General features: G+C 43.5%; 1 protein-coding gene across 1 annotated transcript; it reads right to left on the reverse strand.

Annotated features, from left to right (window-relative positions):
* Nucleotides 1–2,625: 2,625 nt before the first annotated feature.
* LOC117375660 (putative eggshell protein) lies at nucleotides 2,626–3,027 on the reverse strand. Its single transcript, XM_033971959.1, has one exon. The coding sequence runs from the start codon at nucleotides 3,025–3,027 to the stop codon at nucleotides 2,626–2,628; it is 402 nt and encodes a 133-aa protein (XP_033827850.1).
* Between the last annotated feature and the right edge of the window lie 14,830 nt (nucleotides 3,028–17,857).

The following is a 17,857-nucleotide window of genomic DNA, read 5'->3' on the forward strand; positions in this document are numbered from 1 at the left end:
GTGTTTTGTTTCATTCAGACACATTTAACACACAAAGTTCTTCTCTCAAACTGAAAACACTCTGTTCCACCTTGTGATGTCATCATGTGGTGATACAGGAAGTGCTCCACTGCGTTTTTAAACTCCACACACCTTCATTTATAGAATCATTTGGATCATTTCAGCTCTTATCTCGACTGAACTAAAGGTAAAAGGAGGAGTTCACTTAAAAACTACCACTTGATGACATCACAAGGTGGAACAGAGCATTTTGAGCTTTAAAAATGCAGACAGACTAATAATAAAGTGTGACTGACTGAGACAAGCTCAAGATCTGGAGATGAACTGAACAGACATTTTCTGAACACACAAGCCTCAAATGAAGGACACACAGAACCAGGAAGAATCACTAAAAACACAACAGTGAGAAACGTGCTGATGATGAGAGAACTGTCAGAACAAGGTGAGCACATTAATCACAATATGTCTCCTTTAAAATGAGCATCAGTAAGGCCTGCTCTGCTTAAACATGCTCAAACAAGTGAGTTTATTTTATTTTTATGTAAACACAAATATTCTCTATTCTCTGTTCTCTTTATGTCATATTGTATCCACTTTGTTGAGTGGCTTCCATCGTTGTTTATTGTGGTGCAGTTTTTATCCAATTATATTTCAGCTGCTTGTGTTGTCAGGCAGATTTCATTTTCCTGGGGCCTTAAACAGAGCAGGCCCCGCCCACTGTAAGACACAGACACAGTCAGGTTCAGCAGACGAGCAGATCTGGATTCTGCACATCAGGGTCAGCGAGAAGGTCCTACGCAAACTGGACGTGTCCTGTGATTGGATAATCATCTCTGCTACAGCGTGAAGGCGGCAGAACGTCAAAATAAACCTGAACTTAACCCATAATGTCAAAAGCAGGAGAAGAGATTGATCTGGTTGCAGATATATGTTCCACGCCATTTTCACGACGGGCCTTTCACGAAAAGCTGGATATTATGAGGAGAGGTCGGCCAAACCCTCTCAGCGACGCGCAGGGAGACGGAGCTCCACAATGAAAAAGTGACTTTATAATGTGAATAATAACGTGGAGCATTGAAGTCACCTCAGTTAAAACTGCACTAAAGTTCATTCAGTCACATTTTCAGTTATTTGCTGTTTGTCTAGATTATTGTCAAAAATGATGTGTTTACTTTATTTTCAAAGAACAGTTTGTTTTGTTATTGTCTGGTTGTGTCTTATATGAAACAGTGACATTGTGCAGTTTAACACACAGACTTGCGTCATTTTGGAGGCATTTTGTTTGGCATCTTTTAAATTTTTGACAGTATCTGAACTTAGTCTTCTGTTATTTGTGAATGCAGTGCTGCTTATTGGTTTTAAATGCTCCTGAAATTAAGTGCTGTTTGATGAGCCTGTACTGAGGTGATGATGTAATGTGTCACTGAAGGCCCACGGGTCAAATGCACGGCCCGACACTGGCATTAGCGCCGTAGTCCCACTCGCACCTGATCCGGCCGCCTGGTGTGAAATATGGATGGAGCAGAGAAAGCCACAGCGAAGCCGATCCTTCATTAGTCACACGAGAAGAGCGTCTTTTGTCCCAGAGTCAGAGGAGCTTGTAATGAAGGATCAGGTTCTGGTCAGAGGGACGAGGGCGGAGGTGTTAGCGCACACACAGGAGGAGCGTCCAGAGGAACTAAGGACCACGACTGAAACAGAGATAAAAATAAGTGTTCTCCCTGTGCGCTCTGTTTCCTCCATCGACCCAAAACACAATAGTAAATAATAAAACCCTCCAGCTCAGGACCAGCAACAAGATCTGGATATGGGTCCCCGGGTACACGGCTGAGGACATGTCCCAGCAGCATTGAAGGATGGGTCAAATGCAGAGGACACATTTCCCCACGGCACATGTGTCAAACTCAAGGCCCAGGGGCCAAATGCGGCCCACCATGTCATTTTATGTGGCCCGTGACAAAGCAAATTTAAATGTATGACTGTCTTAAAATGTTTATCTGGAGTTACGCAGTTACACATATTTTTTATATCTTTGCAAATTTGAGACAAACCATTTTTCTGATGTGGCCTTTGGTGAAATTGAGTTTACGGGGACAATAATGTGCACCTTAACCTTTAAACTGACAACACTTTTAGAGATGTTTCACTTTAGAGACATGCTACACGTTAGCGGCTGTGGTCGGACCAGCACATCTTTACGCTCAGATTCCAGACTCAACACCTTGTGCATTTGTACAGAAAGTATCAGGGTCTGGCTGGTCAGGCTTTGGACGGTCAAACAGCACGTCCCACCTGAGAACTCTGTCCTGTCTCCAGCTCAGTTTAAAGTTGAGGGATTCTTCGGCGCCGTCAGGGGGATTCAACCCATTGTTTACTTTTTTCCCCCTGAAGTTCTTTTGACGTATGGCCTCAGGCTCCTCGCGTTCATACCAGAGAGGTGTTTATGGAGGAAGTCTGCCTCTCCTCCCTCTGACACCGGGGAGTCGGGCCCGGGACAGGCCTGTGGATTTACACCTCAGCTCAGCTCCACTGGGGAAAAGGAAAGCAGTGAGAACGGGACAGTAAAGGATGTTACAGACGGCGGGGGGCGGGGAGAGGGGGTACGGGGGCGGGACTATGGTGCACTTACTGCTGGTTTTCAGATTCTACGTCATACTCGCAGACAGAGGCGTCGTACTTCATTATGTCGTACTTCATTACATCGTACTTCATCACGTCGTACTTCGTCACGTCGTACTTCATTACGTCGTACTTCATTATGTTGTACTTCGTTACGCCGTACTTCGTTACGTCGTACTTCATTACGTCGTACTTCATTACGTCGTACTTCGTCACGTCGTACTTCATTACATCGTACTTCATTACGTCGTACTTCGTCACGTCGTACTTCATTACGTCGTACTTCATTACGTCGTACTTCGTCACGTCGTACTTCATTACGTCGTACTTCATTACGTCGTACTTCGTCACGTCGTACTTCATTTTGTCGTACTTCATTTTGTCGTACTTCATTTTGTCGTACTTCATTTTGTCGTACTTTGCCAGGAAACATCCAAAAGGTAAATTCATAAATGTTGAACCTGGTCATTTTTATTTGTGATTTGACCTTTGAACTTAATGTATTAAAACAAGAATATTTATTTTAGCCGCAACAGAGACAGTGGCGTCCTGTACAAGTCTATCCAAGGACTAAACCAGGACTAAACCAGGACTGAACCAGGACTAAACCAGGACTAAACCAGGACTAATCCGGGACTGAACCGGGACTAATCCAGGACTAAACCGGGACTGAACCGGGACTAAACCGGGACTAAACCGGGACTAAACAAGGACTACACCAGGACTAAACCGGGACTAAATTGGGACTAAACCAGGACTAAACCAGGACTAAACCGGGACTAAACCAGGTGAATCAGTGTTTGAGTTTTGTTCAGTTTAAACCTTCTCTCTTCCTGTAGATGTGACTCAGGCCTCGACTTTGACAAAGTTTAAATCCAGACTCTGTTCTACAGTGGCCTAAAGGGGTTTATTCTGCACTTTTCTCTCTTTAAAGTAGATTTTAAGATGATTATTTGTGATTATTTCAGTTTTGATTTGTTGTATTGCGTCTTTAATGTCTTTTTCTGTAAAACTCTTTGGATTACTTTGTGTTCACATCGTGCTGAACAAATAAACTTTCTTTACTTTGCACTTCTTCATTTTTCTTTACTGCCCTGGGACAGTGATCATTCAGTGAGCGATATTTCTTATGAAACATGTTCCTCAATATGGCATTAAACATCTCTAATTCTACAGAGACAAGCAGGTGATACAGTAAGACGTAAGAAGTTACGGATCAAATCTGTGGAGAGGCTGACCACATTCACCGCAAGAACGCAGGTTTTCAAGGTATTCTTGACCAATAAAAACGCGTGTCATTGAATAAACTTGAGATAGATCGCTAAATGCCATACTGTGGAACATTCTATGTAACTGGAAAAGTGACATAATGCACTTTAAGTCCACTGTTGACATCTTTGTGTCCACCTCTGAACTTCTGAAAGAATGCACTGTGATGTCTCCGCGGCGTATGCTATGTACATCTCGCTAGCTACATCCATAACGTTTATTAGCCCGCGGGGAGCAGCTGGAACGCGTTAGCTGCGTTAGCATGTGGGAACGTCTCTACTCCCCTTGATATTCCTGACGTCCGCGATGCTAAATGATGCGTGCGTCTGTGGACACGGGGATGGACCCTTAGCGCGGTTTTCTTTCAGTGTTTAAAGTTATGCAAAGAGTTGTTTAACGCAGCTGCCGTCTTTGGGGATTTAAGAGTGGTTTCCAGGACAACAGCGTGCGTTTTTCATAAACATTTGACTTTAACATGTAAAAGCAGTCCACCGAGGAATGATCGCTAACACGCCAGGCTACAGTTCAAGAGACTCGGCAAAAATGTGTTGGATTTTTCTCATAAAAAGATTCAACTGGCAAGTTAAAAAAAAACTACAAACATCCAACAAATCCACTCCAAGTCACAGGATCAATACTGTTATCAACATGGAATTATCTGGAGCTAAAATGCACAGAGTAAAACGAAAAAAAAACAACTCTCATTATGGAGTAAAACCTGATCAGAACTGGATAATCTAAAATAAGCAGTAACTTAAATAGTAAATAGAAGATTTTTTTTTTATTTTTTTACTTTATAAAAGCTCTAAAAACGTGATTTCACATAATATGTACACTAATTACTATGGCAACAGTAAATAAACTTAAACACTTCAGCTCTGGAGACACAGAACTAGTTCACACTGTTGTTGTGTCTTTTGTCATGTTCTGTACCAAACCAAAAAAAAAACACAAAAAAACAAACAAACAAACAGTAATTAGGGCTGTAAGATTAATCAAAATCAGCATCATCTGATCTTATTCTGCATAAAAACTGCTAATGCTGTAATTTAGGTCTGCACAAACATGTTCTGTAATGTCCCTGTGTCAGATGCCCTCCCTGCGTCTCCACTGGGTCTTATTCTGTGTAAAAGCTGTTGACCTCACAGCTTAAACCTCTACAAACATGTTCTGTAATGTCCCTGTGTCAGATGCCCTCCCTGCGTCTCCACTGGGTCTTATTCTGTGTAAAAGCTGTTGACCTCGCAGCTTAAACCTCTACAAACATGTTCTGTAATGTCCCTGTGTCAGATGCCCTCCCTGCGTCTCCACTGGGTCTTATTCTGTGTAAAAGCTGTTGACCTCGCAGCTTAAACCTCTGCAAACATGTTCTGTAATGTCCCTGTGTCAGATGCCCTCCCTGCGTCTCCACTGGTCTTATTTTTATTTATTTTTTTTATTTATTTATTTATTTTAATTAGGACAGTGCATATTAATCAACATGTCAACAAATAGCATCAATGTAAATATGCCGGAATTAGCACAATAGCTACTTTACACCCGTTGTCCTAAGGCAGGTCAAAAACAGGAAATTTAAAGAAACACAGACAAACCAAAAGTGCACATAGACATGACAACAAGTGAACCACAATAGACCATATTCCGAGTTTAAGATGTCCCAGGAAAAAAAAAAAAAAAAAAAAAATAATAATAATAAAATCTACATGTGTGAGCATGTTTGATTATTTTTCAACCTGTGTAAAAGCTGTTGACCTCGCAGCTTAAACCTCTACAAACATGTTCTGTAATGTCCCTGTGTCAGATGCCCTCCCTGCGTCTCCACTGGGTCTTATTCTGTGTAAAAGCTGTTGACCTCGCAGCTTAAACCTCTACAAACATGTACTGTAATGTGATTCTTGTTTTGGTGTATATATGTGTTTATTAAGTGTATTTATTGATAAAACATACATTTAAAACCGAATTGCAGTGCCAGTGAGAGAAATCGCGAGTACATATTTTTCCTAAATCGTTCCAATAATCTAAACCTCTACAGGACTGTGATGTCGGTGAACAGTTTAAACCCTTTGTTCCCCGGTGACAGGTGGAGCGGTCAGTCTGCTCCACACAGGGTGACGTAGCGCAGGTGTGAAGCAGAGACAGGAAACACCACCACGCAGCACTCACATTTCACATCAATATTTGAGTCTTTGAACGCCTCATACAAACGCCTCACGGGATTGAGTTACCGCCACGACTGTCCCGGGTCAGAATCAAAGACTGAACATCATCATCGTCACAGGATGTTTTTATGTCAACTGTCGAAAAGTCCTGGTTTAGTCCTGGTTTAGTCCTGGTTTAGACCTGGTTTAGTCCTAGTTTAGTCCTGGTTTAGACCTGGTTTAGTCCTGGTTTAGTCCTGGTTTAGTCCTGGTTTAGTCCTGGTTTAGTCCTGGTTAAGTCCTGGTTTAGTCCTGGGTCAGTCCTGGTTTAGTCGTAGTTTAGTCCTGGTTTAGTCCTGGTTTAGTCCTGGTTTAGTCCTGGTTTAGTCCTGGGTCAGTCCTGGTTTAGTCGTAGTTTAGTCCTGGTTTAGTCCTGGTTTAGTCCTGGTTTAGTCCTGGTTTAGTCCTGGTTAAGTCCTGGTTTAGTCCTGGTTTAGTCCTGGGTCAGTCCTGGTTTAGTCCTGGTTTAGTCCTGGTTTAGTCCTGGTTTAGTCCTGGGTCAGTCCTGGTTTAGTCGTAGTTTAGTCCTGGTTTAGTCCTGGTTTAGTCCTGGTTTAGTCCTGGTTTAGTCCTGGTTTAGTCCTGGTTTAGTCCTGGGTCAGTCCTGGTTTAGTCGTAGTTTAGTCCTGGTTTAGTCCTGGTTTAGTCCTGGTTTAGTCCTGGTTTAGTCCTGGTTTAGTCCTGGTTAAGTCCTGGTTTAGTCCTGGTTTAGTCCTGGGTCAGTCCTGGTTTAGTCCTGGTTTAGTCCTGGTTTAGTCCTGGTTTAGACCTGGTTTAGACCTGGTTTAGTCCTGGTTTAGTCGTAGTTTAGTCCTGGTTTAGTCCTGGTTTAGTTCTGGTTTAGTCCTGGTTTAGTCCTGGTTTAGACCTGGATTAGTCCTGGTTTAGACCTGGTTTAGACCTGGTTTAGACCTGGTTTAGTCCTGGTTTAGTCGTAGTTTAGTCCTGGTTTAGTCCTGGTTTAGACCTGGTTTAGACCTGGTTTAGTCCTGGTTTAGTCCTGGTTTGGACCTGGTTTAGACCTGGTTTAGTCCTGGTTTAGACCTGGTTTAGTCCTGGTTTAGACCTGGTTTAGACCTGGTTTAGTCCTGGTTTAGTCCTGGTTTGGACCTGGTTTAGACCTGGTTTAGTCCTGGTTTAGACCTGGTTTAGTCCTGGTTTAGACCTGGTTTAGTCCTGGTTTAGTCCTGGTTTAGACCTTGTTTAGACCTGGTTTAGTCCTGGTTTAGACCTTGTTTAGTCCTGGTTTAGTCGTAGTTTAGTCCTGGTTTAGTCCTGGTTTAGTCCTGGTTTAGACCTGGTTTAGTCCTGGTTTAGTCCTGGTTTAGACCTGGTTTAGTCCTGGTTTAGACCTTGTTTAGTCCTGGATTAGTCCTGGTTTAGTCCTGGTTTAGTCCTGGATTAGTCCTGGTTTAGTCCTGGTTTAGACCTGGTTTAGTCCTGGTTTAGTCCTGGTTTAGTCCTGGTTTAGTCCTGGTTTAGTCCTGGTTTAGTCCTGGTTTAGTCGTAGTTTAGTCCTGGTTTAGTCCTAGTTTAGTCCTGGTTTAGTCCTGGTTTAGTCCTGGTTAAGTCCTGGTTTAGTCCTGGTTTAGTCCTGGGTCAGTCCTGGTTTAGTCGTAGTTTAGTCCTGGTTTAGTCCTGGTTTAGTCCTGGTTTAGACCTGGTTTAGACCTGGTTTAGTCTTGGTTTAGTCGTAGTTTAGTCCTGGTTTAGTCCTGGTTTAGTTCTGGTTTAGTCCTGGTTTAGTCCTGGTTTAGACCTGGATTAGTCCTGGTTTAGACCTGGTTTAGACCTGGTTTAGACCTGGTTTAGTCCTGGTTTGGACCTGGTTTAGACCTGGTTTAGTCCTGGTTTAGTTCTGGTTTAGTCCTGGTTTAGTCCTGGTTTAGACCTGGTTTAGACCTGGTTTAGTCCTGGTTTAGTCCTGGTTTGGACCTGGTTTAGACCTGGTTTAGTCCTGGTTTAGACCTGGTTTAGTCCTGGTTTAGACCTGGTTTAGTCCTGGTTTAGTCCTGGTTTAGACCTTGTTTAGACCTGGTTTAGACCTTGTTTAGTCCTGGTTTAGTCGTAGTTTAGTCCTGGTTTAGTCCTGGTTTAGTCCTGGTTTAGTCCTGGTTTAGTCCTGGTTTAGTCCTGGTTTAGACCTGGTTTAGTCCTGGTTTAGTCCTGGTTTAGTCCTGGATTAGTCCTGGTTTAGTCCTGGTTTAGTCCTGGATTAGTCCTGGTTTAGTCCTGGTTTAGACCTGGTTTAGTCCTGGTTTAGTCCTGGTTTAGTCCTGGTTTAGACCTGGTTTAGTCCTGGTTTACTCCTGGTTTAGTCGTAGTTTAGTCCTGGTTTAGTCCTAGTTTAGTCCTGGTTTAGTCCTAGTTTAGTCCTGGTTTAGTCCTGGTTTAGACCTGGTTTAGTCCTGGTTTAGTCCTGGTTTACTCCTGGTTTAGTCGTAGTTTAGTACTGGTTTAGTCCTGGTTTAGTCCTGGTTTAGTCCTAGTTTAGTCCTGGTTTAGTCCTAGTTTAGTCCTAGTTTAGTCCTGGTTTAGTCCTGGTTTAGTCCTGGTTTAGACCTGGTTTAGACCTGGTTTAGATCAGATTAGTCAAAAACAGAGACACCGGGGTCATTTTTTGAATAATGGGACACATCTGTGGTTTTGGATCAATCTGCTGGGACAGAGGACACAGGGCTCAGATCTGGGCCTGTCCCGGGTCAACAGGGACGTCTCATCACCCGACCCGGAAGTGACATGACACATAAAAAGTTTGGACGCCATCTCCGTGGAGCGGGCGGTGGACTCTCCATCAGAAAACGCACCATCTACCACAAACGTTTCTCCTCTAACACAAAAAACATGTCATTTATTTGTGTAAAAGCCGTGTCCAGGGGGTTTGAGCGTCCCAGGAGACATGTACAGTCCAAACAGTGAGTCTGTGTGTGCACGGCTGACGTTTATCCAGGAAATGAGACCGAAGAACAACGCGCCTGCATGCTAACATGTAACATCCAGCTAACCCACATGTATAAACACCATAGATCTACAGCTCATCAGGAGGCAGGAACAACATGGCCGCTCTCACCACATGTAAGAGCCACTACGGCGCAACCACAGGGCGCACAATGTCTCACAACCACAAACGTAAGCGCGCACCGGCGGCTTTAAGTGCGTCTGACAGCTCACACATGATCTTTATACTAAACACCACACATACAGTCAGAAACGCTGAGGCCAAAGGTCAAAATGCCACAAGAACATGGCCCCTGAACAGTCATCTTTATGTCGTCTCTGCGAGCAATTTAAAGGTACTGTGTGTAGCATTTTTAAAGGCAATTTGTTGGATAAGAACCATAAGGAAGCAACTGCCTGGGACACTCATTTGTCCTATCAGAGACATGGCTGGATGAGAACCATGTGGAAATAACTGTCACGATCCCAGAGGGTTGGCTAAGGGGGAGGGGCTAGCATGTTTTATGTTCTTCATTGTTAAAATAAGAGACTTAAACGGCGACTGTCAACAACAAAACAACACATTTTCTTTCAATTCCCAGATTTTAAACCCGTCAGACGACAAACCCAAGCGCCGCGCAGGATAATGAAGTGATAAAAAGTATTAGATCACGTACCGCTCCATGGTTTCATACGTAGAAACTGCAGGAAATAAATTTTTAAAACTCCAACAAAGAGACAAAACGTCCCGCTGAAAACAAACCAGAACCGAAACTACGGCGAGCAGCGAGCCCCGGGGGAAACGACAGCTTCGCATTTTTTGGTTTTACTTGTCAAATTATAAAAAGTTAAAGCTATAATTACACTTTTACTCTGAATAACTTTACTAAATGAAATCAAAATAGGACTAAAAATGGCCAATGTTATGTTATTTTTATGTAACAATGTTGTTTCCTCGTCACAAACAGACCTGGAGTTGTGTTTTGTTTCATTCACACAAACAAACTCTGCAGATTTAGGCTGAGTTCTTCTCTTAAACTGAAAAAAAACGCTCTGTTCCACCTTGTGATGTCATCATGTGGTGATACAGGAAGTGCTCCACTGTGTTTTTAAACTCCACACACCTTCATTTATAGAATCATTTGGATCATTTCAGTCCTGGAGTTGTCTCTTATCTCGACTGAACTAAAGGTAAAAGGAGGAGTTAACTTGAAAACTACCACTTGATGACATCACAAGGTGGAACGTTGCATTTTGATCTTTGTAGATGTGACAGACTAATAATAAAGTGTGACTCAAACACGTGTGAATGAAACAAAACACAACTCCAGCTCTGTTTTTGAGGAGGAAACATTAGAACACGGCGTATAGCTCATAAGTGTCAGTTTTGGGTCATGTAGGACCTTTAATTCCGTAAATGTGTTTCGTTTTGAGAAGATGGGACAAGATCAAAATGCCACAAGAAGATCGTCTCTGAAGTATCATCTTGTGTATTATTTTCCGATATCTTTTCTGCAAGCAATTTAAAGGTACACTATGTAACTTTCTTGAGGCTGTGCGTCATCTGCGTGATCCCATGAAAATAAAACGCTAAAACCACATGTCGTGACCGTCTCCATGGAGATATGTGAGTTTTACACTGTACTGTTCTGTATTATAGCCAAAGGAACAACATTTCCATAGAGATAAGCAAGACGAGCCCCCAGAACAAGAGTCAGTCATTTGTTAATTTGCAAATTAAATCTGACAACACTTATTTTGTTAAATGATTTTTAAGCTGTCAGAAAATGCCTTCCTTGGCTACAAATCGAGTTAGGCATTTTGGATAAGCTTTAGAACGCTACTACTTTCTGCCATTTTCAACTTTTTCTTTTCACTTTTTGTTGTCAAAGTGCCATTTAACTGATGTGAAACTATGATAAATGTTTACCACAGGTACTATCCCAGCAAACCAAGAGGGAATTAGAAAAAAACATGCACTTGAATAACCCTAAAGAGCAGCCACATCTTATTCCTCCCACTCTGTACCAAGGAGAACACTTACCCACATGTGTTTTGACTCTGAGTTATCCTAAAATGAGTCACTTAAACTCTGTGACCTTTTGACTGAGAAGATGATCTGAGAGAAGCCAGAGAAATATGATAGCAGCCATTCACATCACACTTGACCTGCACGCGGCAAAACATCTAATGAAAAGACTGAAATGGATTTAAAGGTTTTAGATTCTGTAAACATGACCTGCGTCTCCAGATTTGAGCTACAAATGTTCAAATAAAATATGACTTTTACTGAATTTTGATTCATTCTTAATTACAAAGACACTGGACATGAAGCAGAATGAGCCGCGAGTCTCATTTGGGTTGCCAGTTTCAATGCTGGACCTCAGGTGGTTTAAACCTAAAAGGATCAGATTTCTACTCTCGAATAATGCCTGTACTCTCCCTGTCCACAGCCTCTGTCTTGGGGGTTGGGCCTGGCGATGTGCTGGTGTGAGGTCAGCATTTCCAATCAGCCCAGGCCACTTTGGGTGTAACACAGGTCCAGGCCCAATGGCATGACAAAGTCCTCTCCAAAGCCTGGACAACTATGAAAGAGACGCTAAAGGAGCATCAGCTCTGATCAACAGCGGCGCAACAATGAGCAGAGTTTATGTGCGTCATGCTTCTGTTCATGAACATCACCAACAGCAACAGCAACACTGAGCTCCAGAAGCAGACACAACTACAAAGATGAACAAATGCACAAGATGTTCCTGCAAAGCAGCGATACACAGACGCAGAAGGACACTTTAGCCTCTTAGTCTGTGGCACTGTGACATGTGGCTGAAGCTACTCTAAGCACAAAACTACTTCTGGTTTATCAACACTTTTTTTCTGCATTTGAGTCACTTCTCTGTTACTTTATGTTGTGGCTCATGTTTGATGCGTTCATGTTCACTGAAGCATAGCCTCATCAATGGTTGCAGTGGTTTGTGTATATTTTGCATTAGTTCAGTAATGTCCTGAATCTTTAACACAGCCCCATAAGAAGAAATCCAGATGTGTGATATCTGATGAACACGGTGGGCACAGAATAGGTCCATCCCTTCCAATCCAATGGTCTGGACATGTTTGATTGAGCAACTCACAAACTTGCAGACCCCAATGTGGTGGGGCACCATCTTGCTGGAAAATGATGGTTGGTTACAACCACTGAGGACAATAGAACAAGTCTGATTAAGATACATCCATTTTCTTTCTGTTTATCCAGGGCCGGGTCCTGGAGGCAGCAATTTCAGCAGGGAGGCCCAGACTTACCTCTCCACACAAACTTACTCTTGCTCTTCTTGAAGGATCCCAAGGCGTTCCCAGGCCAGCCGAGAGACATAGTCCTTCCAGCGTGTTGTGGGTCTTCCCCGGGGCCTCTTCCAGGTGGGATGTGCCTGGAAAAACTCTCCAGAGAGGAGTCCAGGAGGCATCCAGAACAGATGCCCGAGTCACCTCAGCTGCTCCTCTCGACGTGGAGGAACAAGGCTCCTCCCTAGTGACTGAGCTTCTTATCCTACCTCTAAGGGAGTGCCCAGCCACTCTGAGGAGGAAACTCATTTCAAACGCTTGTATCCACGATCTTGTCCTTATGACCATAGGTGAGCATAGGGACGTAGACTGACCGGTAAATCAAGAGCTTTGCCTTTGCACTCAGCTCCTTCTTTACGACAACAGTCTGATACAGCGGTCGCATCACTGGAGACGCTGCACCGATCCGCCTGTCAATCTCACACTCCATCCTTCCCTCACTCGTGAATAACACCCTGAGATACTTCCTCCACTTGAGGCAGGAATTCTCATCTGGAGAGGGCAAGCTACCTTTTCTCAGTCGAGAAACAATGCCGGACATACAGGGACCAGACAGCCCTTAGCAAAGGGCCCCGGACCCCATACTCCCACAGCACCCCCCACGGAACACCACAAGGGACACAGTCCACTGCCTTGCCACACAGTGCCACTTGGGTTCAGATCAGGGAGGCCGTTCTTCCCGATCACCCCTCTCCAGGTGTCACTGTCATTACCCACATGGGCGTTGAAGTCCCCCAGTAGAACAATAGAGTCCCCAGTAGATGTACTGTCTAGTACCCCTCCCAGGGACTCCAAGAAGGCCGGGTACTCCGCACTGCTGTTCGGCCCATAGGCCGACACAACAGTGAGAGACCTGTCCCCCACCCGAAGGCGCAGGGACCCCTCTCATTCACCAGGGTGAACTCCAACATGAGGCGGCTGAGCTGTGAGGCAATAAGCCCACACCAGCTCCCCGCAGGCAACACCAGAAAACTAGAGGGTACAACCCCTTTCAAGAACTTGGGTACCAGAGGTCAAGCTGTGCATGGAGGTGAGCCGGATAATATCTAGTTGGTACCTCTCAAACTCCTACACAAGCCAAGGCTCCTTTTCCCCCAGAGAGGTAACGTTCCACTTCGCCACAGCCGTATGCTGTGTCTTTAGACTGGGTCATCGAGACGCCCATATTCGACTGCCGCAAGGCAAGGCATGTTTAATTGCATAGCACAAATCATAAACAAAGTAATTCAAAGTGCTTTACAGAACGAGAAGGACATTAAAATAGCACAAATCAAAGCAGAAATAATCACAAATAATCATAAAAGTATTATTAAAACAGAAGAGTGCAGAATAAAAACCTTTCAGTCGTATACACAGATAAACGGAACTGTTTTGAGCCTGGATTTAAACATTGTCAAAGTAGAGACCTGTCTCACATCTTCAGGAAAACTGTTCCAGGTTTTAGCTGCAGAAAACTTAAACGCTGATTCCCCATGTTTAGTCCTGACTCTGGGACCAGCAGGAGGCCGGCCCCTGAAGTCCTCAGAGTGTGAGATGGTTCATGTGGCACATGTGGGAGATGTTCTTTGGTGCTGGTCCATGGAGAGACTTGTTCACCCAGAGCTGCTTTAAAGTCACTGAGCCGCAGGAGCCACAGACCTGAGCCACAGGACACATGTGTGAAGTACTTCCTGGTTCTAGACCTGAGCACAGGACACATGTGTGAAGTACTTCCTGGTTCTAGACCTGAGCACAGGACACATGTGTGAAGTACTTCCTGGTTCTAGACCTGAGCACAGGACACATGTGTGAAGTACTTCCTGGTTCTAGTCCTGACCCAAGCAGCAGTGTTCTGGATGTTCTGGATGTTCTGGATGTTCTGGATGTTCTGGATGTTCTGTTCTGTCTCTCGTTTGGAGAGGCCAGTGAGCGGGACGTTACAGTCGTCTAATCTACTGGACACAAATGCAGGATAAGTCTCTCTAAGTCTGGGTTTGACAGTTTACCTTTGATTTTTGACATTTTTAGATGTAAAAAGCTGCAGATGTTATTGATTTGATGTGTCTGTTAAAGTTCAAGTCTGAGTCCATTTTTACCTCTAGATTTCTAGCCCAGTCCTCTTCACACCTGACCCTTACAAACCCCTCTGCGGGTGCTGAGCCCACGGGAGGGCAGACCCACGTCGTCCTTTCGGACTGACCCCAGCTGGGCCTAATGGGGAAAGGCCTGACCAGTGCTCAGGCACTTGTTTGAGCCCCGACCCCAGGCCTGGCACCAGGGTGGGGGCCCGGCTGTGCCATATGGGGCAAGGTCACGGTCCTTGCTGTGTAACTGTGGTATTGCAAACTGCTCTTATTCTGACCCACCACCTTGGGCCTGTTTGCCATGGGAGACCATACCAGCGGCATAATACCCCCTCTGTATTTTATTTGTTTTCATTCTATTTGTCATCCATGACATTTCCGCACCATTCGAGATATTTCTCCAAAACATTCCAAATTCCAATGTCATCCCTCATATTTAGTATTTAAGTCACTGCAGCTTTTTCAGGGAATGAGGCAAACATCAAATTTTAGGCAAAAGAAATCCTAGTGGAAGGTATAGAAGGAAACACAAAGAAACACAAAGGTTCAGATCATTTCATATTGTTACATAAAGCTCAAGTCACTTTAGACTCACTCACAGCAGGAAGAGGAACCACAACTTTTACTCAAGTAGGAGAATGCTGAAAAGTACCTACAAAGATACTCAAGTAAATGTAAGTGAGTACTACCCACCTCTGGTTTCAAGTCAAAAACTCTACATTACTACATAAGTACATGAAAAAAACAAGTCATGTAATTGAGCTGGGATGTTGTAACTGAAGGGCAGAAGGCGAGAGCCGTGTTTGTGTGACCCACGATCCTCCTGAGAGCTTCCATCTGCAGGCACCCTGTACGAAACGGCACTTTTTCAGCAGAGGTTAGAGTTTCACCACAAGAAAACTGTATGGTTTGGAGATCATCTTAACAGTTCTCCAAAAACACTCATACTGTGGGTTAAACATTTGTAGGTCTAAGACATGTTGCACAGCTGTAACGGCTGCACACCTTTCATTAGGACGTATAGACTGGAGAGGACGCAAGGTGGAATCACTCAGCTTTACTCCTGTGACAGGCATATCATGGGTCAAAAGGAGTATTTAGTCAAACACCAACTGTGCAAGTTCTCCCATTTAAAAAGATAAGAGTGGCCTGTAATTTTCATCATAGTTTCACTTCAACTATGAGAGACAGAATGAGAGGAAAGAATCCAGAAAATGACATATTCTGTTTATTTTTAAGAATTTATTTGCAAATGATGGAGGAAAATAAGTATTTGGTCCAGTTGCAGAAAAACGGACCCAAAGCATGATGTTTCCACCCTCATAATTCACAGTAGGTCTGGTGTTCTTTGGATGCAACTCAGCATTCTTTCTCCTCCAAACAATATTATGCATAATTTTTTGGAGCTTTCTGCTACGTTACAATGTTTCTTCATCAAAAACCTGCCTGAAGAGATTCTAGATGTCATCCATGCATGTTTGAGTAATCTAGTGATCTATCCCTATTTGAACCCCAAAAATAATTACCTGGCAAAATCAATGTCTTAGCTGACTTTAAAAAAATAAAAAAATAAATAAAAAAAGAGCAGTAAAAACCTAACCCTTAGTACAATCTGCATAATATCTTCCATAAATTTTGATTATTGTTTAAATATGTATTATAAAGTGTTTCTGAGCTGGCCATATAGATTGTTTTTTTGTTTTGTTTTTTCATTCCTTGCTTGCATAAAAGTTACTCAAAATTAATAGTTTTTTTTTATACTTTTCTTCTACTCAAACTGGTATTAGACTTACTTGATGCATCAAAGGAAAAATAAAGATGTAAAATGAAGGTAGTTGTGTGACAAAAGGCAAAAGTACAGGCTGATACTTCCATTAACATGATTTTTATGGCTAAAAAAAAAGAAACAAAACAAAAAAAGCTCTAGGCGAGCTATACTGGTCTATAATGTGCTCAGTTAAGGAGTTAAGGTTAGCTGTAAGAGTCTGTACGAGGCTCCGCCCACACCCAACATCACCCATGCTCCCACACAACAATTATCCATAAATACACAAAAAACATGATACAAAATTGTACACAGCAGCTTGACACAATGTGCAGTAGGTTCATTAGAGGAATGAACAGACGTCTGAGCCACCTCAGCCACTCCTCTCCACGTAGAGGAGCAGCGGCTCTACTCTGAGCTCCTCCCGTGTGACAGAGCTCGTCACCCTAAAACAGGTCTAAACCAGGACTGAAACAGGACTAAAACAGGTCTAAACCAGGACTGAAACAGGACTAAAACAGGTCTAAACCAGGACTAAAACAGGTCTAAACCAGGACTGAAACAGGACTAAAACAGGTCTAAACCAGGACTGAAACAGGACTAAAACAGGACTAAACCAGGACTGAACCAGGACTAAACCAGGACGAAAACAGGACTAAACCAGGACTAAACCAAGAATAAACCAGGACTAAAACAGGACGAAAACAGGACTAAACCAGGACTAAACCAGGACTAAACCAGGACTTTCCAGCGCCCCGTCTTCTCCATGTGGCCTCCTCGTCCTCTGTGGATCTCTGCGTGTTTCTGCCGTGACACAGAATCATAACATGTGAGAAAGTGTTTTGTCTCTGGCCTGTGCGACCTGCTGTGAGCGGAAAACCAGGACCGCTCCTCGCTAAGTGCCTCTATTCTTCAACACAAGAGGCCTGATTGGACCCCAGAGAGCTGAAAGGAAACTGTCAGAACGCCGAAGTAATGTACACACGGCGTTTAGAGCGACCACCATCACACACATCTGTATACTGTCCATGGTGACCAGCTCCAACTGTGGCAAAAGTGGGACAAGGTCTGTGATGTGGCGAGCAGAGACGGGTAAAGTCGACAAAAATAATATCACTCAAGCAGAAGTACAAAGTCGTGGTCCAAGAAATTACTCAAGTAACAGTAAAAAGGTATTTGGGGAAAGTACGATTCAAGTAAAAGTAATTTAAAGAGTAACTGACGAGACAAAATATTTGATTTGTGACGTTAATGTCACAAATCAAATATTTGAAAGAAAATATCAAAACTTTAAATAATGAACAAAATCAGGTGTTTTCAACTGACGGAAATAAAAATGAGACAAACTAAATCAGATGTGAAACAGGAAGAAACGCAAACTAGGACTGAACCAGGACTGAACCAGGACTGAACCAGGACTAAACCAGGACTAAACCAGGACTGAACCAGGACTGAACCAGGACTAAACTAGGACTGAACCAGGACTGAACCAGGACTGAACCAGGACTAAACCAGGACTAAACCAGGACTGAACCAGGACTGAACCAGGACTAAACTAGGACTGAACCAGGACTGAACCAGGACTGAACCAGGACTAAACTAGGACTGAACCAGGACTAAACCAGGACTAAACCAGGACTGAACCAGGACTAAACCAGGACTAAACCAGG

The sequence above is a fragment of the Periophthalmus magnuspinnatus genome, chromosome 9 (assembly GCF_009829125.3).
Source record: "Periophthalmus magnuspinnatus isolate fPerMag1 chromosome 9, fPerMag1.2.pri, whole genome shotgun sequence".
NCBI classification, from domain to species: domain Eukaryota; kingdom Metazoa; phylum Chordata; class Actinopteri; order Gobiiformes; family Gobiidae; genus Periophthalmus; species Periophthalmus magnuspinnatus.